Here is a 27,294-nt window from a genome sequence, read left to right on the forward strand (position 1 = left end):
ATATGAGGGTTACACTGCGTACTTATTTTGTTGTAATTTAAACCGCTGAATAGGAGGAACGCGGTTCATCTGAAACTTTCACTTTGCAAGCCGGAAGTATTCTGAAGAGCTGTACTGATTTTGGTTGTCACAACTATGGCTGCTAAAGAGCAGGAAGAAAAGCTGAGCGTATTTGAATTAGCACAGAAGCTTTTGGCTGAAGGTCGTGAGTTGTTAGAGAAAGATCTGAACAGTGCAAGACAAGAAAAGGCAGCCATTGAAGAGATCACAAAAACACTGAATCAAATCCACTTCGCTAGTACGATCAAGTTGAATGTCGGTGGTAAGATTTATAAAACTACACTGGATACTCTGCGAAAGGATCCGGATTCAATGCTTTGTGCGATGTTTTCTGGAAGATTCGAGTTGAAAGCGGACGAGGAAGATGGAGCATATTTTATAGACCGCGATGCTGAACTATTCCGGTATGTACTAAATCTAGTTAGCTTTTTAAAACCACTTTGAACAATTGCAAGCAATATAACTAAAGGCCTCTCCTTGTCTTATCATTGGAAAAATTCTTAGTGGCTTTCTTCATTTTCTCATCTATTTAAGGGCCTGTTTACATGGAGGGAGGGTGCCCCGGCTAACCGAGTTACCCAGCTAGAAGGGATGAAACATAGCCCGCCTTTACATGCAGAATTCACAACCCTTCTACCCGAGTTGAGACAGCGTCATTGAAGCGTGTCACGGCATGGGAAAACAATGTAGCTCCAAATGATTGAAGAAAAATATGACTTTTTACTGAATAATCAAGGCTTTTCGTCTTCAAACCTATTTTAATTTGATGTGCAAGTTCTCAGAAATTTACTGCGTTCATTTTTGGCGAAATTCAATCGAAATTCAACAGTATTTGGCCGCCAAATTGAAATTAAATTTGTTGTGTCGTGAATTAGGATAATCATTTCCACGAAAATTTTGAATTAATTAGCTGTTGCTCAAAGAAATATTTCCAGCCGACCGATAAAACTAATTTTGATCAAATAGCACTGTTTGGGTCCAGAATTTATACATTTTATGCCATTAACTTCAAATTTAGTTTAAATACACGCGCGAAAACTTATCCCGGCAAGCCGGGATAGCTCGGGAATAACCGTTTACATGGCAAAAAGCTATCCCGCCTAGAAGGGTGCCCCGGGCAAGTAGACCGAGTGCCCCGGCAAGGCGGGTTACCCTTCTAGCATGTAAAGGCTTCAATACGTTTTCTTAAGAAACGTATGAAAAGTTGGCTCGCCCAGGGTAGCTCGGTTAGCCGGGTAACTCGGTTAGCCGGGTAACTCGGTTAGCCGGGGCACCCGCCTTCCATGTAAACAGGCCCTAATAAAGGTATCGGCGTATCGCGTGTCTTGTGTTATAAATTATTGTTTGGGTCGTCACGCAAGGGAAAGAAGCGACGCGTGACGACGCAAATACGCATCGATTGCAGCACGGGGACTACCTCTCGTGGGAAGGTTATACCAGGAGAAAAAGAGAGACGCAGAGGGAGCCAGGTATTCAAATCGAGGAGGTCCGAGATTAAGCATTCAAACAATTGCGTCAGTTTTTCTTACCTCTCAATTTAAAACTCTCAATCCCCTCAGCTCACCAAACCTAACGAAAAAAATATCAAATATCAATTTTTATTCTTATACGTCATGACACATTTTTATCTTGCATTAATGCCGTTCAGGTACATCTTGAACTATCTCCGCAACGGTGAGCTGCTTTGCCCAGAGGACGGAATTACACGAAAACAACTGCTTGCAGAGGCAAAGTTTTATCAAGTTCAAGGAATAATTGATCAACTGGAAGGGCAAACGTCTCCATTCATCGCTGCTGTGATAACAAAGGTCCTACTCTTGTGGTGATAAGAAGTGGAGAATACATCTGTGGTGGTTACACTTCACAATCCTGGGGATATGGTGTGCTTTTAATTTATTGTAATATCTAAATACAGCTATTTCAATAAACGTTGTCGGGTCAAAGCTTAAAGCTAAAAGGCAATACCGTATGGCGTTCTGGGTATTCACTACAAATTTGCATATAAGCTTCATTAAATGCACAAATTTGTATTTCGCACGTGAAGAATTCGCGAGTTTGTTTTTCTTCTCAGGAGGCCTTTCTGTAGCTTTACTTTTAGTGTCGCTTAGCTCTGACTTTTAAAATCCTTCTAAAATTCAGTGTGGCTAAAAGCACCTTGTTTCACATGTCTGAAGAGAAAGAAAACGTGCAAATTCGCGTTTGTCATGTCACTATATATTTTAGTATTCAGCATGCGCAGTTGCTCTCTTCTTCTACCCATACTGCCTTTCAGTCTTGTCTTTTAGCTTTGATCCGGACAACGTTAACTGAAATAGCTGTATACATAAATAATCTAAATGTATAAATAGTATCTAAATATAAAATTCACAGGACCTCTTTTGTAAAGTGATGGGGGTGATGCATATCTCTATACCACGTACATAGGGAGAGTACCGTGCAATTGTTCTGATTGCAGCATTTAAGAGAAGTCCTCATCGTTTTTGAATCACCGAAACACAATATATATATTATTACCCTGAATTCCAAACATTGCCTTCTACCAAAAATATGTTTTATTTTTTTTTTAGATTCATGCCACGCCTTAAATGGACAGTAAGTGGGGATTGAATGGGTAGTGTACTTTAATTAATTTCTGCTTTCTTATTCAGGTGGTTTTAAAGACGACAGCCATTCCTTTTTGTTCTCACTGGTTAATCCTTCTGGAAGTAGACCGGTCAAAATTAATCGCAAAACAGGTGGCAAGGGTGGAATACATCGTGAAATAAACTTGGGACCATGTTTCGGCTCCAAAGGTTACTACAACTTTCAGATAGTACGTCCTGACCGCTCAGACAACTTTTTATGTTGTGTTTTCGATAAGGGAGACGAATTCCAAAGTCCTTCAGAGGTCGCTTTCACTACTTATTTTACCGGTACAGGCAAGTTTCCTGTCAGTGAACTGGAAGTATATAAAGTAAAATTTTAGAATCACTTCAAATTCCAAAATATCCTTTAGTTGGAAAATATCCATATTTTTGGGTGTAATCTGTTAAAAAAAATCAAGTTGAAATATTATTTCTTTTTCGAGATATTGCATGTGACCTTATCAAAATTTCTAAAATCCTAAGCTATAAATATAATAATTAGGACAAAGTATTTATTTCTGCTTGTTCTATAATCTGATAGTTTTCTGCTATTTTTCATGGAAACAACAGTTTTTGTTACGCCGACGAAAACCACCAATTGTAGCTATATAACACAATGTAAGGTTCGTGATTATTTTTATAAAAGATCGCCTTAAATATTTTGTTTTGAGTTTTAAAACGACTTCGGATAGTTAACAACTTTTCACCGAAGTGGAGGTGGCTAGTGGTGGATATTTACCGAGCCGCGAAATATCCACACTAGCCACCGATGCTGAGGTTGTTTTCGTATATACTTAAAAACAGTGAGATAATATAGCCCGAAAGAATGATTTTTGACAAGACTTTTTCTTCTTCAATGATAAACATTTTCTCGCGCGCGTTACTCGGAGGTGAATAGAAAAGGATGTAGCCAATCAGCGCGCGCCAAAAGCGCTATCCACTGTTTAAGTATATACACTAAATATGGATATGATCAGTTAGAGCAGTAAAACTACGAATTTGATCAGATAACTCTGAGTATCGTTTGAGTAGCCTCCTAAGCTACATAGACCGTCTTTGGGCCCGTCACGCATTCCTCCCCCACGTGGGAAAGAACGCGCGGCGAGCCCAAAGTGCATGTGAGTAGCAGGCTACTCCTTGAGCAGGTTTTTTTTGAGCGCATCTTTGAGCTGAAGTCCGCGCGAGCACTTCCCTTGGCTTGAATAATATTTATCAAAATTTGTTTCCAATAGCAAAAACGCACAAGGATTCAAGTCCAAGAAGAAATACAGTTCGACCTCTATTAAGCGGCCACCCTCGGGACTTTGAAAAGTGGCCGCTTAATAGAGGTACAATATAAATTGGATAGAGTACTTCCCTCTAATCAAAATTAATTAGAAAGCTGATAGATAATAAAACGTCAACGATTAGACGTATACGAAAGTACACGCTAGCATTTAAGGTGGCTTAATACAGTTTTGAGGGGGTAAGTGAGCCTAACTTTTAACTCTCTTTAAAAATATTCAGGAATGTTCTTTCTTTCTCTTATTACTGTTTTTTAAAGCATATAGCCATCATATGCGACATTTGACCACTAAAAATGCTAATGGACAATCAATAAAGAGCCAAAATGAATGGCCGAGTGCTTAAGAGGGGACTGGGCACTAGTTGTTTTAACAGCGTTTTTCTCAAAATCTACCCGTACGACCCCACCTCAAAATTTCAGAAATTACAAATTGGCTTTGATTAAACATTCATGCAAAGTAAAATAAAAATCTGTAAGGCAGAATTTGAGCTATTTTTTAAAGGGGCAAAATATCACATTTTTCTATTTTGCGAAAAATCTGTCTTACAGATTTTTATTTTACTTTGCATGAATGTTTAATCAAAGCCAATTTGTAATTTCTGAAATTTTGAGGTGGGGTCGTACGGGTAGATTTTGAGAAAAACGCTGTTAAAACAACTAGTGCCCAGTCTCCTCTTAAGCACTCGGCCATTCATTTTGGCTCTTTATTGATTGTTCATTAACATTTTTATTGGTCAAATGTCGCATATGATGGCTATATGCTTTAAAAAACAGTAAAAGGAGAAAGAAAGAACATTCCTGAATATTTTTAAAGAGAGTTAAAAGTTGGGCTCACTTACCCCCTCAAAAATGTATTAAGTCACCTTAAGGCCAAGAAGAAAACGTAGAGTCTTTATCCAGCCACATAACCACAAAAAAGCTAGGTGTGGGCGATTCTAGAAAAGGGGTCTTTGAGTAATTTCTACTTTGCGACACAATTTTCGCTATTCCAAAAAAACCGAGAAATTAAAGACCTGCGAAAATTAAGGTCGCGAAATACACTGCTGTAAAAAGCTTTTAATGTATAACGTCTGTTTACACGTCTCTCTTTTTCCAGGCTTTCTTTTTTAGAATCATACAACGACCGCGTGTTAGAGCGCGGGGGGCTGCCAAGCGAACCGTGTACTCGTGTACGTCAGTCCCAAACGTCAGTCGCAGAACGCCTTAAAAGGGCTATGTCACGGTATTTTAAGTCATTTTTCTGATTGCTTTTAAATAGAAAAATACTTCAAAATACATGTAATAGTTTTCTAAGATAGAAAAACACGAACGGAGAATAAAAACCTGAAAATAAACAAGGATGGTTTCGACCGACCAAGATTAGGACGGATTATGAGCCACAAACTTAAAAAAAAATTACCAATTTTTTCAAGTTGAATTGTCCGTGACTTAGCTCCTTTAACACAACGCCAAGCGAACCGTGCACGACCAAGGACGAGGACGCCTTGGGACGAGGCAGAGACTTGTAAATTTGTGCTGACCTGTGTAGTATAGCGTCGAGTTTGTAGCAAACGAACTTGCTAAGTAACCTGTTAAGTTTTGTTTTGTTATGGTTCTGACTGTACCCGGACTGTAAAGTATGAACTTAAAATCTGAAGCGTCAATTAAAAGGCTACCACAAAGCGAATCCTCGGTATTTGGAACTTCTTCGCGAAATTTTATTCCCATTTTCAACGCTAAATTTTTGCGAAAACGCGAAATTTTAGTCTCGCGAAATTGGCCTCTTCCAATTTCGTCAACAGTTAGTAACAATAAGGTAAAATATAACATTGCATTGTATTAAATGTTTTATTCTCATAATATGTATGTGTTTATACTTTAATTTATTGACGGCTGGTATTTGTATCTCTCTGACTCTCTATATGGAGTATCGTGTGCAAGCATCTCCTAAATTTTCTATTTCAGTAATAAATAATAATAAAAGTGTAATAGTATTGTCTTGGGTCTGTCGTTTGATTGTTCTATACAGTGGAACCCCGATATAACGATATGCCAAGGGGGCAGTAAAATTATATCGTTATATCGAGGAATCGTTATATCGGGGTTCCGTCCCATACATTTTACTATTGCCGGGACATAACATATTCATCGTTATATCGAAGATCGTTATATCGGGGTTCCACTGTACAAAACTTCATATGTTTTGAAACTGAGATATAATTATAAATCCAGTGCCGTAGCAGGGTTGAATGCATTTTCAACATTTTTTAACTGGTTAAAACCATTGATCAGATATGTTACTCCAACATTATCCTAACATTATTACTGTTCTACTTTTGAATATTTTTACTTTGTGTTGGCCAAATTTTTTGGAGGGCTTAGGCCCCCCGGCCCGTCTCCATGCTACGGCACTGAAACCCTCAAAATAAAACTTGTTGCCTGTTAACGTAAAATTTCAAACCAGCAATATACAAAGCCGCGCGGAGACGTGAAACAATTTTTCACCCAGTTAAACAAAGACCAATATCAAAGCGAGATTTCGGTTGTCTTTCTAACTAAGTTTAAATATTACTAGCGCTGACCACATGGCCTTATGGAAAAATATTGCCTTTAATATGGTTTTTTGGCTTTCTTTCTTTCTTTTCTATAATCACTCCCACCACTTTCAAGACTTTTGTATCGTTATAGGGGTGTCCTATCTCCCTACCCCTACTCCAGCCTCCTTTCGATTATGATACGGTTTTCAAATGGTCGTTAATAAAAGCAGAAAAGTAACAACAATTTTCAAAGGAAAAACACAGTTGTAACTTTACAAAAAAATTCGACATTCCTATGTCATCTTCAGTTGAAAATGTTCGCTGTGCATTTTGAATCACTGATATAAAATTTTCATAGATCTTGCTTTAACAACTTTGAAATTCACCAGAAACAAATTAAATACGGTTTTCGTGAGTTCGAGTGACTGGTTTTTGACGGCTACCATGCACAGCACTGTGTGACATTGATATGTAAGACCGTGTTGAACACAAGGATTATCGGAAGTATGCTGCCTGACAGAAATTTAAAGGAGCAATGTCACGATAAGGCACTTCTCATGCTCAAATGGTGCAATTTGCGTGACGGACTCGTTTCCAAATAGAGGCAACGCTGATCGCTGGCTCACAGGAACGAGGCTCATTAACTTTCACTTTGCTTCAGGGGCCGGAAACAGAAAACTCTGAAATATGGCTGCTGAACAAGACGAAGATAAGTCAAAGATGAGCTTATTTGAGCTGGCTAGTGCCAAGTTATCCGATGCACAGAAGCTTATGGAAGAAGCTCGCGACTTACTGAAACAAGACTTGAACAATGCAAGACAAGTAAAAGCAGCCATTGGAGAGATCACAAAAACATTGAATAAAGTCCACTTCGCCAGCACGATCAAGTTGAATGTTGGTGGTAAGATTTATAAAACTACACTGGATACTCTGCGAAAAGATCCGGATTCAATGCTTTGTGCGATGTTTTCTGGAAGATTCGAGTTAAAAGCAGACGCGGAAGATGGAGCATATTTTATTGATCGAGATGCTGAACTGTTTCGGTACGTATTTCGAAATAGTAAACCAAAACCACTTTAAACCTTCAAGATAACTAGAACTGTGTAGTAATTATTTGTTCTTCTCTAGCGAAGCTATGTTGAAAGACATTTACTGACCATTGATATAATTCGTTTATTCACTTTAGGACTTTTAGTGATAGCGTGATTTGAAAATGTTTAGATTGTCACGCAACGGGGAAAGAGATAGGATGCGTGACCAATTTAAGTGTGACAAAGATTCTCGCTTCCCCTGTCCATAAAAAAAAAACATTTAATCATCAATAAATATGACAAGCTTGAACTTAACGACTCCACCCCCATCAAGATAGCTAACCATATCCAAACCACTGTAATAGCCACCATAATTTAGTCTGAATCCCCCACCCCCTCCCCATCACTTTTATGCTTCAGTACTTGACCTCCTGGGGGACATTTGAGACTACACTGAAAAGTTAACTTAACAGATCTTGTTGTTGTTTACAACTGTTTTCTTTCTTTTGTGAAGGTATATTTTGAACTACCTTCGCAATGGTGAGTTACTTTGCCCTGATGACAAAATTAGAAAAGAACTGCTTGCAGAAGCCAAGTTTTTTCAAGTTCAAGGAATCGTCAGTCAACTGGAAGAAAAATCTCCATTTGAAGGCTCCTTGATAATAGAGAACGAAGACCACCATTCAGCTCTTAAATCCTGGCTGCCACCAAATGCCACGTGTTCTCTGTTGTTCCGAGCTTCCACTGACGGGAATACGGCTGCAGACTTTCATCGCTGCTGTGACAACAAAGGTCCTACTCTTGTGGTGATTAAGAGTGGAGAATACATCTTTGGTGGTTACACCTTACAATCTTGGGAATCAGGTATGAAATAAAATGATGGGTTTATCACTTTTATTCCAGCCACTGTCATCCATGCTTGATTGCCATTCAATAACTACTTAATTAATTTAATTAATTTATTTAATTATTTTTGATGTAAATTGTATATGAAATGATTCATATATGAACTGCGGATGTTTATGAGAGTGATAAATGATCATTGCAGTTAATTTCCAATTTAAGAAAAATTGGAATAAAGAAGCCTGAAAAAAAATTCAGGGCTGCAATTGGAATAATTGGAAATTCACTGCAATGATCATTATCATCACTCTCTTAACTAATTTTTGGAGTTAAAAATAACATTTCTATCCATTACAACCTAAAGTTATATTATGGCCATTGAAGAGGGTTCATATATTACTTGTAGCATTTCTTAGCTGTTCTATAGACTCCTCATCACTTTCAGGCGCGTAGGAGAGGGGGTTTGATGGGTTCAAATGAACCCCCCTTTGGAGGTCAATAACAGAGGACTGAAAACACAAATTGTTGATTTTCAGCTTTTAGCAAATAGTGGGGGAATTGAAAACAAACTTTGAGTGTTGCAGTTTTTAAATTACCCTGTGAGAAAACGCTAAATGTATGTTAGGAGAATGGATCCTAGTGACCGAATATTATATGTAGTCAAAATAATCCCATCGTTGAAAATTTCCTTAACAGGCGTTCAGGATTTGATAAATGGAGTATTTATATATATTATATATATTATAATAGTTGTTGGGTATTCTTTATTCAAGGGTCATAATTAAAAACACCCAAAAATATGTAATAATTCAAATATTCTGCTTGTTTTCCTTACTTTAATAGGCAGTTCCACTAAAGTCATACCAGACAGCCAATCCTTCCTGTATACACTCGTCAATCCCTCTGGAAATGAGCCAGTCAAGATGACACCAAAGTTAGGCGCAAGTATACTGTGTAATAGTAATTTGGGGCCGACCCTGGGCACCACACAATACTACGATCTCCTAGTATGGAGCGTGAGCAGCACTAACAGTAGTGTTTCAAGTCATCTTGATCTGGGCAATGGCTTTACATGTCCTGAAAAAATTAATAAGGATTCTTATTTCACACGCAGAAATCCATTTGAAATAAGTGAGCTGGAAGTATTTCAAGTTAACCTGTAGAATGTCTCTTACCGGTAATTACCTTTAGTTCTCAGCACATGCCGCTTAGTAGTATTTGATATTTCAAATGAGATCACACTCAAGCCACGGTCGGATGATTTACAATTTTCAAAACATATGTTTACTTTGAAAGTTTGAAACGGATAATGCAGTCTGTTCCCTGCTAATCACAACTATTCTCAAATACTAGGTGGTACACGCTGAGTATTTTTTACTGTAAAGAAGGAAACTTCCAATATGTCTTGTAAGGCAATAATTAGACAATGTTTTAACAATGCAAGTAAGAAGTACAGCTGTAACATTGGATTGATTTCCCTTGCAATACTGGAAATTGGCATTAATACACTCCGGTAACAGTTCTGAAATGACTGTTATCGACATTGAAAAGCCGTAAAGGAGAAAACTGTTTGAGCAATAAATCGTGTTTCATGGTAGGCTAAAAATGTGTGCTAGGGCTGAAGTTACAGTGAATGCATTGTGCGCCCTGCCTCTGCATGCATTGCGTGCCTACATGTATGTTTCTAGGTAATATTATAGCAAGACCTGTAGGCCAGCAAGAACATTACACTCAGCATTTGTACAATGTTAAAACCAAAAAAAAACTAGAGTGCACTATTTGTTTGTTTTGCTTTTGTTTAGTCTTTGTGATATGCCTTTTTAGCAGGGCTTGTACGTGGTTGCCGCGAACGCAGACGTTTCCGGCTGTCGTTCCTCCGCCGAAAAAGCGCGCGAACCGAGCCACGACCGCGTCAAGCCAACAGAGTTAGGCCAGAAAACCAGAAGTGCCACCGTGTGCCTGCGAGGGACGCGCGGAGAAAACAGGGCCGAAAAGCCATGAGAATTCGAGGAGGGAAAGTTTGTGAAGTGTTTGGATTGAAAAGTCAAATCAGCATCACTTAACGCTGAAGATGTAGCAGATGAAGAAGACGCGTGATCGACTGATGTGTCCGTTGCCGTGTAAATGTACCACGCCCCGATGCGCGTGACGAAGGAAGCGGCGCCAAACTGAACGCCGAGTAGAAATTGGCGAGACACATAAAATTATAAATAGTGAAACGAACACTATTTTTAGATGGTGAAGATTCTAACAAAGACCCAAGGAAGAATGAAGCAGCGCAGCAGCCGTTAAATTATGAGTGAAGGCGGGCGAAGGACGGAGAGGGGGGTGACATGCTGCAGTAGTGGCACCACCCTGGGACAGTGGGTCCATATTTTGTTAGCGAAGCCCCCAACGTACCAGAGAACCACCGGGAGAATGGCCGGCACAACGGCGGAGGGAGCCGCGGGCACACGCGATCTGTGTGATGAGGCAAAGAAAAAAAAGACTACGTCACGGAAACGTTGTGGCCGGGCGCAGACGTTTTTTCGGCGGAGAGAAACGACAGCCGGAAATACGTCTGCGTTCGCAGGCTAGTACGTGGTAAGCAACAATAAAATCTGGATATACCAAATGCGTTTAGGTTAACTAAAGGTACGTAAGGGAAAACCGTATGTCACGATATTTCCGAGTTGGACGGGGGAGGGGGATGGGGGAGGACACCCGTTGGAAAATTTGAATTTAAACCCCCCTAAAAGTGACCAATCGTAGACTTGGCTTAAGCTTTATTTGATTAAGCTAAAACCAGAACCCTAAAGACACCTTGTTGGGTAAAAACATTAGCGTTTTCTTTACCACCCTACCAAAGCTCGCAATTTACAACCCAAACGGGACGACTCTCCCGCCTGGATTTTACTCTGTTTGAAAGGGCTGGCTCGTGTGGCCTGGTGCGAGATGTACTTGTAAAGCTGACCGCTGGTTATTTGGATCGAGACTCATTCACTTTCACTTTGGCTTTGCCATGCCGGAAGTAATGTTATACTGACACGTGTTCAGTTTATGTAAAATCACTAAATCACTGGTAAGGCTGCTAAACAAAAACAGGAATTAAACTTATTTTGAGTTGCCTAGTGCCGAAATGGCAGAAGCTCGCGATTTACTAAAGCAAGACCTTGACAATGAAGGGCAAGAAAAATCAGCCATCGAAGAGATCACAAAAACATTGAATCAAGTCCACTTCGCTAGCACAGTCAAGTTGAATGTCGGCGGTAAAATATATAAAACTACACTGGATACTCTGCGAAAGAACCCGGATTCAATGCTTTGTGCGATGTTTTTTGGAAGGTTCGAGTTAAAAGCGGACGAGGAAGATGGAGCATATTTTATTGACTGCGATGGCAAACACTTCAGGTATAAAGTCACAAAAAAATATAAAAGCTTTCCTTGATTTTCACTTTGAACCTTCGAAGCACTATAATTTTTTCCGTACCGTTTCTTCTTTTCCTTTTTCAATAGAGGTAGAGCAATCTTCGTTGACTCGTTAACTGTTTTTAACACGTGGATACGGGTTTTGTTGGGACTTTAATATGCAAATGTGTCACTCGCTCATTAGGTGTAGAATCTTCGTAATTAGTCGGCCCCGAACGAACCAAGTCCGACGCCATATTAGAACACGAGCCTGACTCGCGTGTTTGCGCGGTCGCTCAGTGATGTGAGCCACAGGCGGCCCAAGCTCTCTATCAGATTACTTTTGGACGTGGCTCTTGCTTACGAGCGGTGTTGTGTTACAAAGATTCGATTTATAAGGGTTTGTATGGGAAACAACGATTTTGCTTTAAAAGTAAAATAAAAATGTATATTTTGTGAATAAAGTTGACTTACCCTGATTCGTTGTTTCATTCTTTGTTGTCGTTCAGCTTCTCAGGTCGATACAACGCGTTTTCGGCGAGTTATCATTATTTAGGTGTAGCAGTGGACACCGAAATAATGATAATAACCCGAGTAAAACCGAACAAATAACGAATAAAGCGAAGTGAATACGAAAGTCCCCGATTTCTGAAATGGCCGCCATGTTGTGACGTAACATGGTTATCAAATTTGATAACGAACCTGAACTGTTGGAATCAATATCTGAATTTATCTCTGAGTATAAGGAGATCGTTATATTTTGCAGAAAAGGGTCATAACGACCCGTTGCCTTTAATATGTTTTCCCCCTTATTAGGACCAGAGGTAAACTAAAAACACATTTAGACCCGCCAGCATCAATATCTGTTATTTGTTTTGTAAGAAAGTCTACGACAACTACGTTCACCAAAAATCTCTCAGAAAATCTTTAACATATTTTTGTCGATCTGATTTCTTGTAAAATAATTGATGAAGGCGGGAGTGGGGGGTACCACTTTTATCATTACTACACTATGAACATTCCAGAACCATTTTAGCTATTCACAATTTCCTCAGTTCGAATGTAAACACAAGTCTGTTGAAATATCGGTAACCACATGACCTCTTAGAGGGCTGTTGTTTCAAATCTTATCCCCAGTTCCATTGTTTTTTGTTGATTCCCAGCCCCAAGGACGGCTTTACACAGGCTACAATCCCAGTGACCCAAATCCCATTTTGCCAGTGAAAATTTGCCCAAATCACTTTCCCATTTCCCCCCTCGTAAAGTTGACCGCTGGTTAGTTGGATCAAGACTCATTCACTTTCACTTTGCTTTGTGTGCCGGAAGTATAAAGTCGCTGATATGGCGGCTGAACACGAACAGGAGTTGAACTTATTTGAGTTGGCCAGTGCCAAATTGTCCGATGCACAGAAGGTTATGACTAAAGCTGGCGATTCACTGAAGCAAGAGTTAGCAGATGTTCAGAATCTTATGGCTGAAGCTCGCGGCCTACTGAAGCAAGACCTTGACAGTGCAAGACAAGAAAAATCAGCTATCGAAGAGTTCACGAAAACATTGAATCAAGTCCACTTTGCTAGCGCCATAACGTTAAATGTAGGTGGAAAGATATATAAAACTACACTGGATACTCTGCGAAAGGATCCGGATTCAATGCTTTGTGCGATGTTTTCTGGAAGGTTCGAGTTGAAAGCGGACGAGAAAGATGGAGCATATTTTATTGACCGAGACGGCAAACTTTTCAGGTAAGTGTTAAATTGAGCTTTCCAATACACTAGAATGGTCTAGAACTTTCGCCTTATCATTCCCTATTTCTCTCACTTAGCGGATCCATTAAAGATAAATGGGTCATAAATGAATTGAGAAATCTACATTAACTTGGGTATGTAAACTATCGCGTGACTATGAATAATTTTTTTCCTTTGTTTGGGACGTAACGCAACGTGAAAACAATGCGTGACGATGCCGTAGCCGAGGTACTCATAAAGAGACGAGGGTGGTGGCAGATGAACCCGTGATTATAGATAGCCATATAATAAATGTCAACTAGAAATGGCCTCAGTTTTCATCTCCTACCCCCGAAAAAAATCTAATATCAAATATGTTAATCATGAACTTAACCCAGCACATTCACCAGCTGCTGATAGGCCTAGGCCGCCATCCACTCCATACCCCCTACCCCCCCCCCCCCCAAAAAAAAAAAAATTATCATACCTTATTATAGGAAATAAACGATACATGTTGTTAACGCGAATTTCAAAAATTCGCATTAATTTTGTTGATGTAAACACGTTTACTATATTAAGCATTTACCTTATTATAGGAAATTACACTCGTGTTAATTAAGGTATTGGAAATTAACGCGACTTAAATTAACGCGAATTGAAAGGAAAGTTACCTCCCAATAAAGGAAATTAACGCGAGGGAGGGGGTAACATTTCAAAATGAAGCAAATTAACGCGACGTACACGACAGGAACAAGTTTATTTCAACACTTGTTGGCGTATAATCTTAAACGAAAACAATGTTCGTCATGTTTGTTTGTTTGTTTGTGTTTTGTAAAGGTACATTTTGAACTACCTGCGCGACGGTGAGCTCCTCTGCCCAGATGACAAAACAATTCGAAAAGAATTACTTAAAGAGGCCAAGTTTTATCAAGTCCAAGGGATTATCACGCAAATGGAACAAAAATCCCTAGTTGAATGCTCATTGATAATAAAGAGTGAAAGTCACCATTTAGCTCTTACATCCTGGTTGCCGCATGACGCTACTTGTTCTCTGTTGTTCCGTGCTTCCACAGATGGATATACGCCTGCAGACTTTCATCGCTGCTGCGATGACAAGGGTCCTACTCTTGTGGTGATAAAAAGTGGAGAATACATCTGCGGTGGCTACACCTCAAAATCTTGGCAGTCAGGTATCAGCTCTATCTGATTTGTTCCAATACAAAGTAATTTTTAAAATCTTGGTGCAAAAACAAAAACTAAACAAAAACTGATACAGAAACACCTTAAGCAAACACAAAATAATGCAAATGATAATACAAAAACACCTTAAGCAATAAAATAAAACGGTAACAAGTGGAAGGTGGATTTCATACATTGCGGCATGGTTTACAGTTGTGTTTGAGGGTTGAAAATACTTTTCTAAAGTATTTCTCAAAATGAGTTTAAAACCACCAAACAATGAAGATAAATGTACAAACTCCTTTCAACTATGAAAAGTCCCAGATTTTTTGGGAGGTAAACCACAAAAATACGGAGTAAACAGTTAGCATTATTCCCTGATGACCGCTAAGTAATCAGCTTTGAATCAGCGGGGCCCAGGAGTTTATTTTTCTTAAGACTGTTTCGATTGAATCTGTTCAACCTGCACTTTACACAAGTAATATGTTAGTTTAATTGCGTGAGCAATGAGTAACTTCTGTGAAGAAGAATAAACTAAGGGATGTATAATAGAAACAGTATCATGCAAAACTGTAATTTTGACAACAATTTAACTGAAGGGTAAGGCAAGTCCCTGACAAATTCATAGGGTATACAGTACGTCAGAAACATGAGTAAACATTAAGAAACTGACCTTTATATTTAGAAGGTGGAAACCGCAACAAATCTCAAACCCATGAGACAAACATTAAAAACAACACACCAAGCAATAAAAGCGAATGCAATGGGCCAAAACATGGCCTGAACTGACTTGTGTTCCTCTCTGACTTTTAGCAGACCATGACGTCGTAAAACATGTCAGGCGCCAACTCCCTCGAAAAACGAAAAAATTTTCCGAGTCGTTAACGTAGTGCGAGTTACACAAAGTGTAATCCAACTGAAGACAAAAAGCGTGTCTTTCAGTGCACTACTGAGTCTTGATACTTGTCTTTGCCTTTTTCTCTTAGCTGATTCTGTAGATGCCGTACCAGACAGCCAATCCTTCCTGTTTTCACTGATTAATCCTTCTGGAACTGAACCCGTCAAGATAACTCCAAAACCAGGTGCTTGTGGTGGTATTCGGCGAAAAAGGGTTGCGGGGCCAAGCTTCGGAACCAAAGCGTACTACGACCTTGAAGTGTGGCGTGTATTCAGTCAAACCAGTGCAAATTCAGCTGATCTTGATCTAGGTTACGGCTTTACTTGCCCTGAAAATGCTAACAAGAGATTTCATTTCGCAGGCAAAAGCCCGTTTAACATAAGTGAACTGGAAGTGTTTAAAGTTAACTTTTAGAATCACCTCCGTTCCAACTTCAAATCTGCTTTCATTAGATTTAAAAAAAAAATAGAATCATATTATATTATTTGTTCACTGAGAAATGTTTGTTTTCATCATACTGGTCACATTTAGTGGATATGTCATTTTTGTCGATTGATAGTTTACCGAGCTATGGAAGTTACCGTCAAAGATCCATTAGCCCCCGGGGGACTTATGTCTTTTCAAGACTTTTTGAGAATGGGCTTAATAGAGAGGGGAGCTTACCGTATTTTCTCGATTAAACGCCTGGTACCGAATAAACGCCGGGTCTCTAAGGTGGAGTTGAAAATAGGCCCCTAAGGTATTTATTTAAGGTTTGATAAGCTGTAGCTATATCAACCAGATACATTTTTGTCAACGAATAAAAACCGTTGCTAAGTGAAAACCAGGCTCGAAGACATGCAGGAGTCAAATAAACGCCGGGTCCACCGGGTCAAGTTTGTAGTAAACGCCGGGGGCGTCTAATCGAGAAAATACGTATTTCAAACCATATGTCTGTAAGTCTCATACATACAAAAGTCGAAAGACCACGAAATGTGGTAAACTATCCAGTGAGTGGTTAATATTATAGTACGGCAGCACTTATGGAAGAGGGCCTTCGACTTGCATGTATAATAAGGTACTACTATTCAAATGACTTTGAATACGACTGATATTCGATTTGTTAATAAATTAGGTAATTGGACAGAGTTTTGGGGGAAGGAGAAGGTGGCTTATTACAGGAAGCTGTAAACATGTGTTCCACCCAAGAACGGATAACATATATTTAATTCGGAGCTTGATCAATCTGCCACAACTAAAAATAATAGTGAATTGGCGGAGACGTGGGTGTATAAATAAGAGGCCCTTGCTTGATTTATTTGTATGATTGGAAGTTGTGAAGTCAGTAAAAACGTTACATAGAACTCTACAGTTGGTCGAGATAAGAGCAACGCTGTTGAAATCTTTAAAATAAAACAACTTTTTTAATTTTCCAGACAAGTGTCGACGGTTACATAACGTGACATACCAGTGCTATAGATTTACTTTTAAGTTATAACGGGACTACAGAGTGGGCGTGCACCCGACCAAAAACGGCGGAAGGTTAAGGCGCCTACAAGGAAAGCGTCAAATTAATGTGTTTGACCTGTTTGTTCAAGTCGGGCTTTTCCCATTTAATGTACCGGAAGTACCGTTGAAACATGTCTGGAAAATCAAAAAAGTTGTTTTATTTTAAAATATTTTAACTTTACAGTTAACATTGTAACTGAGCAAGAAATAATAAAATGCTAATGGTTGTAAGAACTTTTTCCTGTGTGATGTCTGGTGTGTGGTATCCCTTTGCCGGTATAAATAATGAGTGTAGGCATCGCAGGTTTTTTTTTGATTACGTGTTTTATTATTTTTCAAGTTATAACAATAAAAGTATTACACTTTTGTCTCGAATCTTGCATCTGATAGTTCTTATACAAATATGTAGAGTACAGTATCAAATTTCAGCGAAAGTCTTTCTTATTAACAATTAATTAGACGGAAGATAGATTTATAGATTTGATTTTAGATATTTCCACGGGAAAGAACGTTCTTTTATCAAACACCTTTGAGGATGCATGATGGTTCTTATGAGAGCAAACTAAAACGTTGAGAGTGAAATGTGTAACGTTTAAGTAGTAAGCATGGCATAAAGTATTTGACTTTCAAAAGTGGTTTGGAAAGAAGTAACATTATTTACATACATAGCTTAATTTCAATAACACTTTTTAGCTTTGACGGTGTTCTGTAAACAGTCGACGTCTTGCGTCGAACGGTAAACACATGTGTAAACCAGGTTTTAACTAATATAGCCGTAAAACACTAGTGTGAATAAGTAGAAACGTAGAAAAACATCAAAGGGGCGATAATAAGTATCAAAACACGAATGGTTAAGATTGACGGAGAATAGGACTTTTTGCGAACCGCCATACTACTAAGTTCAAAATTCCCTTATTTGGTAGAACGTGAATGCGCTGCCAGTGATGGCGGCGCTTATTTATTTCAAATATCAGTTTGAGGAGTAAAATAGTTAGGCGCAAAAATTCATCAGTTAGGATATTTTTACACGCAGATCGATATAAGCCCATCAGTTAACTTTAGGAGGTTATGCTTTGATCAGAACAAAGAAGGAGTTATATATATTTGTAAACTAATTTTTGTTTTAATGTTTGAGAACCTTATTCGTTTATTATCAATTAACAAAAACTCCAGGATTAAAAGAAAGAGACGGAAGCTTTTACCTTCGTATGAATGAATAACTTTAATTTATTTAAGTGTCGAAGAAGTATCTAGTTCATCGTGACCCATCGTTGGTGAACTAGCCTGCGAACAGGCTTTCTGGAAAACGCTCGGCCGGCGGGGCAAAATCGGCGCTTCGCACCTCGTCGCCGGCGCTTCGCGCCGTCCGAGCGCTCTCCGAAAATCTCCCGAAAGCCTGTACGCAGGCTATTGGTGAACAAGAGGGACAAACATGATTTTTGGTCAGTCTTGCTGCTGTGTAGTATTGAAGCTAATGACCGTTTTAATAAAAAAAAAGTAATCCAGTGCTGCGGTATTACTAGTGCGATCGTAAATGTGCTTAAACTGCCGACCGAAGCAGTAATTGAGACAAAAGTTAAGAGTGCTGGGTTCAGTGTGACTTATACCGATATTCGTTGCTACAGATATCGCGTGTTGCCGAGGAAGGCGCGGGAATCTTATTGTCAGTGCATTGTGTGCCCATGGGCAAGACCCCGCTCTACTCTCACTGTGCCTCTCTCCATCCCGGTGTATACCTAGGTACCGGCGAATCCGGAGTAGAAATATAGTAAATATTTCTAATCACTTCATGCTACTGAAACCGTGACCGGAGACATGTGTAAACGCGACATGAAGGGCCACTAATCTCGAATGTATCAACATTTTGAAAAAGGTAACATCTGATGTCAAATAAACTATGGTAAAAATTGGAATTCGAAAAATTATGACTGTCTGTTAAGTAAACTTTGATAAAATGTAACACTAACGCCCAGTCTAGTCGTCTCTAGCTTGTTGCCCTTTTTACGGCACAGGGACGAATCACATGCAGGGCCGATGAAAATGTCCTGAAAATGTGCAGTTACGTTTTAATATAGAAAACACTGTAATCGATCAAGCAACGTTAGTTGCACCGCCGCTCAGCTACCCGTAGTAAATTTTGCCAGTTTGTCGCATTCGCATCTGTAGGGTAACCTTTCTCGAATACAAACAGCTGTATATTTGTTTAAAATTCATTTGTTCGAAAGACAACACCGCGTCTAGCTCGGTGTGCGACTGCGCGTTTTCAAGAAAATCGATATAAACCTAAATATCAGCAGTAAACTCTCAAAAATCGTGACACAAGGAAAATAGACACACGAGAATTACCATCAAATACTGAATTTCGCGCCATTGTCCCGAAAGATTGCACGGAAATGCGAATAGCGCAAAAACTGCGAACAAGTGTTATAGAGTCAACTCATCCATGATACGTCTATATACAGAATCTTGTACAAACATCTGGCCCGCCGCAATAACGGAAAACTCTACGCAAACGATGTCGATCTTTCTCTCCTCTACTAACATACATGCGTGAGTGAATTTCACGTGGGAACCCTAAATAGACACCTTGCTGGGTAAAAATACTTTACATGTAGCACCCTTAACGATACCAAAGACCACAATTTAACCCCTGAACAAGGCAAGAGGCATCCACACCCATTTCATATTGGAGCCCCGCCGGTATAAGGGAGATTATAAATCCCATTTCCCAGCCCCAATTTTGCCGAAATTCCATTTTCAAGCCTACGATTTCCCCAATTTCTCCACATCCATTTCCCTGTCCATTGTTTTCTGCTAATTCCCAGTCCCGGTTACCCAACTCCCAGATCTCGTTTTACCCCCTCACAGGCCCCTCTTCAAAGGGTTGGTGGTGGCCTGGTTCGAGATGGACTCGTGAAGCTGACCGCTGGTTACTTGGATCAAGACTCATTCACTTTCACTTTGTCTGTGTGCCGGAAGTAATCAAAGGGTTGGTGATGGCCTGGTTCGAGATGGACTCGTGAAGCTGACCGCTGGTTACATGGATCAAGACTCATTCACTTTCACTTTGTCTGTGTGCCGGAAGTAATCACTGAAAGATATGGCTGCTAAACAAGAACAGGAGTTGAGCTTATTTGAGTTGGCTAGTGCCAAATTGTCCGATGCACAGGAGGTTATGACTAAAGCTGGCGATTCGCTGAAGCAAGAGTTAGCAGATGCTCAGAATCTTATGGCTGAAGCTCGCGGCCTACTGAAGCAAGACCTTGACAATGTGAGACAAGAAAAATCAGCTATCGAAGAGTTCACGAAAACATTGAATCAAGTCCACTTCGCTAGCGCCATTACGTTGAATGTTGGTGGTAAGATATATAAAACAACACTAGATACTCTGCGAAAGGATCCGGATTCAATGCTTTGTGCGATGTTTTCTGGAAGGTTCGAGTTAAAAGCGGACGAGAAAGATGGAGCATATTTTATTGACCGAGACGGCAAACTTTTCAGGTTAGTATTCAATTGAGCTTTCCAATATATTTTCACTTTAAAGGGATACTCTCTACCCCAGAACAATATTTTCTAGAATGTCGCCTTATCATTCCCCTCTTTCTTTCTTTCTTTCTCTCTATAAGCGGAGCTATAATAGATGAATGGGTTATAAATAAATTTGGAAATCTTTATTTACTCGTTTAAACTATCGCGTGGCTATGAATAAATTTGTTAACGTTGTTTTGGCCGTAACGCAACGGGGAAAAACATGCGTGACGACGTCGTAGTCAAAACTCAGCAATAAAGAGACGTGGTTATGATAGCCATATAATAAATGTCAACCAGAAATAAACGATAGCCATATGATAAATGTCAACCAGAAATAAACGATTTATCCACCTTATTGTTACTTATTTTCGCGGGAACTTAATTTCGCGAAAATGGAACGGGCATATTTCGCGGGACTTAATTTTCGCGATTTTGCCAAAAATACGTAATTAACATAAAAAATACAAAAGAAAAAGTTTGAAATAAATTTTCGCGGGTCTTTAATTTCGCGATTTTTTGAACATCGCGAAAATTAGAAAAAAATTAGAAAAAATAATGACAGAGCGTTAAAATATAATAACTTTAAACTGCGAAACATCGCTTTTGATGAAAAGGAATTTCCAACGCTGTTTTAAGAGTTGCTTTGTAGTGCTAGTTTCAGTTATACTGAATTCCTCGAATAAGCGCCTCATCGGGACTGCGGCGCTTATTCGGGGGCGGCGCTTATTAACTTCTTGGTCCCAAATGCGGCGCTTATTCGAGGGCGGCGCTTATTCGGTGGCGGCGCTTATTTCTTTCTTTCTTTCTTTCTTTCTTTCTCTCTATAAGCGGAGCTATAATAGATGAATGGGTTATAAATAAATTTGGAAATCTTTATTTACTCGTTTAAACTATCGCGTGGCTATGAATAAATTTGTTAACGTTGTTTTGGCCGTAACGCAACGGGGAAAAACATGCGTGACGACGTCGTAGTCAAAACTCAGCAATAAAGAGACGTGGTTATGATAGCCATATAATAAATGTCAACCAGAAATAAACGATAGCCATATGATAAATGTCAACCAGAAATAAACGATTTATCCACCTTATTGTTACTTATTTTCGCGGGAACTTAATTTCGCGAAAATGGAACGGGCATATTTCGCGGGACTTAATTTTCGCGATTTTGCCAAAAATACGTAATTAACATAAAAAATACAAAAGAAAAAGTTTGAAATAAATTTTCGCGGGTCTTTAATTTCGCGATTTTTTGAACATCGCGAAAATTAGAAAAAAATTAGAAAAAATAATGACAGAGCGTTAAAATATAATAACTTTAAACTGCGAAACATCGCTTTTGATGAAAAGGAATTTCCAACGCTGTTTTAAGAGTTGCTTTGTAGTGCTAGTTTCAGTTATACTGAATTCCTCGAATAAGCGCCTCATCGGGACTGCGGCGCTTATTCGGGGGCGGCGCTTATTAACTTCTTGGTCCCAAATGCGGCGCTTATTCGAGGGCGGCGCTTATTCGGTGGCGGCGCTTATTCGAGTAAATACGGTATGTACTTCTGTTAGCAATCTTACCTTCAAAGGAAAAAAAAGTCATATATTTGAAGAATTAACAGGCAACGTTTTGGATTTTTTGGAGCAACTTTCGAGCAACTTTTTAGATTTTAAAGCAACCTTTGTACAGCTTTTTAAGTAATTTTGAGCAACTTTTTTGAGAAATCTCGACCAACTTAATTGTGGAAAGCCCTAACTGGATGCAAGTCCATCGACGGGTAATCCCAAGCATTTGATACGCCGGTGGAAAGAGGCCTAAATCCGACAGTGTTCCTGCTTATGTGATTACAAAACAAAAAAAGACTGGTCAAGTCAGATGCATCCTGTAAGGTAATTCCGGAGGACTTTCTTTTTTAACATACTGTAGCTAAAACATCAATTGACTACAAATACAATCCGATCCATCCATCTTTTCTACTTCGAGGTTAAAAGAGTGACAAAATATCAAGTACCCTAATTCAAAAAAGGATTTTATAGGGTTAGAATACTCATTAGATTAACATATTTTGAAATTACCTTTTCGTTGGCGTGAAGAAAAAAAGTGCCATTTTGGAATGAAGTTCTCCATTAAGAGGGTCTGAATGGGGTTAATCGACTAGCGACAGAGGGCGAAAAATATTACCGACTACCGACAAAACGAGGCAAAAATTACCGATTAGCGACAAAAAAATTCTAACCGACAACCGACATGATCCAATGTTATACGGACGTTTGTGTTCAGAAAGAACAGCATTTTGAATTTATGTCTAGCTTAGGAAATGTCTAGTTTAGAAGTAACCACACCAATTCAAAATTTAGTCAATTATAAAGTTTCCTGTCACCTTTTCGAGCAACAGCGGAGGTTCATTTGTAGAACAGTGGCTGGTAATCGAGTCCACAAAGCGTCCCGTCCCGTCACTGCGCGTTGGTTATTCATGTGGTGACAGGCCATGAGCGGGATTGTTAAAGTGATTGTAAGGCGAGGAGGTTGCCATCGAACGCCATCGTAGCCGGGTTCCGGTGGAAAAAAAATCTCATAAAGGTGTTTCCAAGCTAAAAAAACATCTAACGGAGTTTTTTAGGGCTAAAGGAGCAGGCGCATTAATTTGGCATTGGCAGGTTCTCGCTGAAGTTATTTCGCCTGGCGAAAACACTTACGGGAAAAATGCGAAAATTTGCAATATTGTAACAGATGGGCGGTGGCTGCTTGAGCTTCCAAATTTAATATCGGATGAAATTAAAGCAGCAGTGAGCTCAACGGTGTGTGGAACGTTCTATTAGCCGTATTAGTTTTAGTGTGCAGCGGAGTTAAATGTTTCACATGTAGTTCTATAGTTAAGTATTAAGCTCAAACATTAACGTGGTTAACCTTTGGTTTTTCAGGAAAGCAAAAATTGAAAAGAAAAATCCCTTACAAATGGAAGAAGCGAGTAAAAGAGTTTATAAGCATCTTTCTGTTTTATTGGTAAATGAATAACACTGCCTTTAAATTTATTCTTTTCTGAGAACGGTCCAAATTTCAGTTTCGCTCGATGTGTAAATAATATTTGACGAGCATTTGCTGATACAAACTGATTTTATCATTTTATCGGTACTAGACGAACACGTTGCTTAGAAAAACTGAGTTAACGAGTTTTAAGTGCAACCAAATAATGAATTATTACAAATTTTCATATAGTCTAGTCAGTCTAGAGTTTAAAGTCTTAAAACGGCGTAAATTAAATAACAAAAATTAATAATTAACTTGCACTTTTAATCATTAACTGAGATTTACCGACAACCGACAAAGGTCGAAAATTTTAACCGACAACCGACAAAGTAAGGAATTTTTAACCGACTACCGACATGTGGACCCCCCCATTCAGACCCTCCATTAAACATAACTGCCCTACTTAAATTGCTGACTGCGAGTTTGACACGCCTGCTCAAATTCCGTATAATAGTTAGTAAGGAAAAAACACCTCAGATCTTGAAGTTTTACTGGAATACTTATTTTTCTTGTATTTATTTTCTTCACACAGCTTTGAAGGGCATACCAGACAGAAAATCCTTTCTTTTTACACTGGTTAATCCTTCTGGAAATGAACCGGTCAAAATTACTCCACGACTACGAGATGGAGGTATAATGTGTGATATTGATATGGGGCCGTCATTTGGCAGCAGCACAACTGGCTACGACCTTGTAGTGTGGAACCATAATGCTAGCACTAGTTTGTTTAACCTCGGTTGTGGCTTTACGTGCCCTGAAAATGCAAGTAACACTACTTATTTTACGGGCAAAAACCCATCTGAAATCAGTGAACTGGAAGTTTTTAAAGTTAGCCTGAAGAATCCCTTGGAACTTTGAAATCAAATAAGAGCAATTTCCGGCCCGTATACCGCTGTTCTAAAAGAAGCATAAAAATAAAAACAATGTTACAATGCCAGACAAACTACTACAACATTGATTTTGGCTATCACCCTGGGAGGGGACTTTTATACAACCATCTTTGAAGCAATGGGCTCTTATTAGAACTAATTAAAAAGTTGAGAGTGCAATGGTGACAGTTTAGCGGTTTAATATGACGTGGAATGTTTAACTTGTAAAAGTGGTTAAGAAAAAAGTTTCAAGTCTCAACAAATGAATTTCTAGTTATGTTAACAATAATTACGTAATGTGTGTCAAAACCATTTTACCCTTTTGCAATGTAGGAAACTGGCAAAACACTCTCACGGAAGTTCCGAAGTTTGTTTTCAACATTGAACAGATAAGATAAAAAAAGATAAGATAAAAACTTTATTACCGTGTCTGTGTGTTTAGCCCTTATGGACTAATTGGGGACACAATTAAAATACCTAAAATACTATTAATAATGCTAAGCTAAAAGTTATTTAAAATACTTAACTAAAAACTAAAAACTAATATTTACAATGTCTTCAGCGCTACAGAGTTTGCAGCAGTTACTATTGTTCTCCACGTAGTCCGAGATAGGAAGAGACTCGAAGTGCCCATCTTCTCATAGGCACGCAATGCGTTAAAACTAACGTTAACATTCTAGCATAGCTCGCTGCACGCTGTCGTGCCTGTGATGCTGCGTACATGAGTAAGAACAACTGCCCTTCTACAATTTAAGCATAAAACGTGCAAATTAATCTTATACTTGATCTATTGATCTGTTGATCTTTGTTTTAATAGCTGTGACCTCTGTAGATAAAGTACTGGGTGTAAGCATTAAGTGCATTGTTTTCCTGGTACTGTTGTGCTAATAATTTTTCAATATAAAGAAACAGTTACTTTTGCAAAAACTTAAAGTGTATTCATTCATAGACTCATAGTCCTTACTATGTGTACATCAGTGACGGAACTACCACGTATACGTTAAACTACTCACACAACACAAGATCCCTTGATTCGCTCTGACAAAAGAAAACATTCGAGAAGTCTATCACCGGCTGACTTACGATTCCAAATATCCACTGACACAACACAAATTACCCGGTATAACAAACGTGGTTATTGTTCATCCTGGTTTGTAAAAATAAAAATAGATGAACTTTTATTTGTTTGTCTTGCGATTTAGATAATGTTGATTGGCTCGTGATGGTGACAATCCAAACGTTTGATGGCCTATTTTGCAGCGTAATATTTAACAGTTATTCCCTGAGCGTGCGTTGGATATGAGATGGTAGATGGCCACCGAGGCGCTAAGCGCCGACTCTGCTATAATTGTCCCATACCCAACAAGCGCGAGTGGAATAATTGTTTTACTAAAAACACCCATAAAATTACAATATTTGAGCTCCCCGTCTCTCTCGAGGCCACAGACACTTGGGCATATAATATCGATCACGGCAAAATCAATGCTGTTGTTTTCCTAGATCTAAAAAAGGCCTTCGACACAGTTGACCATGAGATCCTTTTGTCTAAATTAAGTCATTACGGTATATATGGTAATTCACACCAATGGTTTAGGTCATATTTAGAAAACCGCACACAAATGTGCTCTATCAATGGTTCGCTCTCCAGTAGTTGTTCATTATGTTGTGGTGTCCCCCAGGGAACGATTTTAGGGCCACTACTATTTCTATTATATATAAACGATCTTCCGAATTGTCTCTCAAATTGTGAGCCAAGGATGTACGCAGATGACACCCATCTTACATACGCGAGTGACAACACAGACAATATTCAGTTACGCCTAAACCAAGATCTAGAAAACGTTCACAACTGGCTGAGAGCAAACAAACTTACTCTAAATATGACTAAAACCGAGTTTATACTTATTGGATCTAGGCAGAGGCTTAGTAATCTTACAGGTTCCCCGAAAGTTGCAATAAACGATTTTCAAGTTAGCCAGGTCAAGTCTGCAAAATCACTTGGAGTGATCATCGACGACAGACTTGATTGGAGTAGTCATATCGAGAAACTAACAAAGAAAATTGCTTCTGGGATTGGGGCCTTAAAACGAGTAAGGCACCTGGTCCCTCAAGCAACCTTACACCTAATATACAGAGCTTTAATACAACCGCATTTCGACTACTGCAGTACTGTTTGGGGAAACTGTGGGATTACTTTGCAAAACAAGCTACAAAAGCTACAGAATAGAGCAGCCCGTGTTTTGACCTTCTCAAACTATGACGCGCACGCTGGTGATTTATTTGAAATTCTAGGATGGAAAAATCTAGCTCGCCAGCAGCAAATTCAAAGAGCCACGATGGTTTACAGGTCTCTGCACGGGTTGGCTCCAGACTACCTATCATCTAAATTTGAAAAACGAGAAACCGCGTACAACCTAAGGGACTCTGAAAACAAACTCAATGTTCCATTACCGCGCACTAACTATTACAAAAACAGCTTTACGTACAGTGGCGCCATCTTGTGGAACAGTCTTCCTATTAACGTAAGACAAGCAGAGTCCCTTGGGCAATTTAAAAAACTAATTGAACGAGTACTCTAGGGCACGGCATTCGTGGAAAGCAGCTTTTTATTTTTGTACATATATTTTTATATTTCCCCTTTTTCTTGTATATATATTATAATTAGATTGTTGTATTGTGAGCTGATGAATTTGACCGTGTTTTTAAATAAAGATTATCCATCCATCCATCCATCTCGCTGACGCGTACACCTATCGCATTTGTGGTCCATGGTTTTATGAGCTAAAACCAATCAAAAATCAGGAATTGCATGGCTAGTTTTCAATTATGAGGCTTATGCCCGTTGTAAT

General features: G+C 39.0%; 4 protein-coding genes and 1 long non-coding RNA gene across 7 annotated transcripts in view; all 5 read left to right on the forward strand.

Moving 5' to 3' along the window:
* LOC144638243 (uncharacterized) overlaps positions 1–27,294 on the forward strand; it is a 45,519-nt gene that overhangs the window by 5,965 nt on the left and 12,260 nt on the right. The window lies entirely within an intron of this gene.
* LOC144638249 (uncharacterized) lies at positions 87–25,552 on the forward strand. The gene is made up of 4 exons (XM_078497466.1): positions 87–464; positions 1,709–1,724; positions 8,047–8,380; positions 24,109–25,552. Exons 1-4 carry the CDS (start codon positions 136–138, stop codon positions 24,432–24,434), a joined length of 1,005 nt encoding a protein of 334 aa, XP_078353592.1. The 5' UTR covers positions 87–135; the 3' UTR covers positions 24,435–25,552.
* Positions 1,857–5,084, forward strand: LOC144638406 (uncharacterized). Its single transcript, XR_013567939.1, has 3 exons — positions 1,857–1,940; positions 2,709–4,125; positions 4,839–5,084. It is a non-coding gene; the product is annotated as an uncharacterized LOC144638406 (long non-coding RNA).
* Positions 7,107–27,294, forward strand: part of LOC144638224 (uncharacterized) — a 50,221-nt gene continuing 30,033 nt past the window's right edge. The window contains exon 1 of one of the 2 annotated variants that reach the window (XM_078497433.1): positions 7,107–7,528. In XM_078497433.1, the coding sequence (XP_078353559.1) occupies positions 7,173–7,528 (356 nt within the window). In that variant the 5' untranslated portion in view covers positions 7,107–7,172. Of the gene's footprint in view, positions 7,529–20,064; positions 20,537–27,294 lie in introns of those variants that run through there. The other variant, XM_078497432.1, reaches the window with a different exon arrangement.
* LOC144638229 (uncharacterized) lies at positions 10,951–17,010 on the forward strand. Of its 2 annotated transcripts, none has more exons than XM_078497443.1 (3): positions 10,951–11,749; positions 14,308–14,660; positions 15,636–17,010. In XM_078497443.1, exons 1-3 carry the CDS (start codon positions 11,478–11,480, stop codon positions 15,959–15,961), a joined length of 951 nt encoding a protein of 316 aa, XP_078353569.1. In that variant the 5' UTR covers positions 10,951–11,477; the 3' UTR covers positions 15,962–17,010. The 2 variants fall into 2 exon arrangements, with proteins under 2 accessions (XP_078353569.1, XP_078353568.1); XM_078497442.1 differs by lacking the exon at positions 10,951–11,749 and adding an exon at positions 13,078–13,488.

Source organism: Oculina patagonica, chromosome 14 (assembly GCF_052425735.1).
Source record: "Oculina patagonica isolate OP01 chromosome 14, crgOcupat, whole genome shotgun sequence".
NCBI classification, from domain to species: domain Eukaryota; kingdom Metazoa; phylum Cnidaria; class Anthozoa; order Scleractinia; family Oculinidae; genus Oculina; species Oculina patagonica.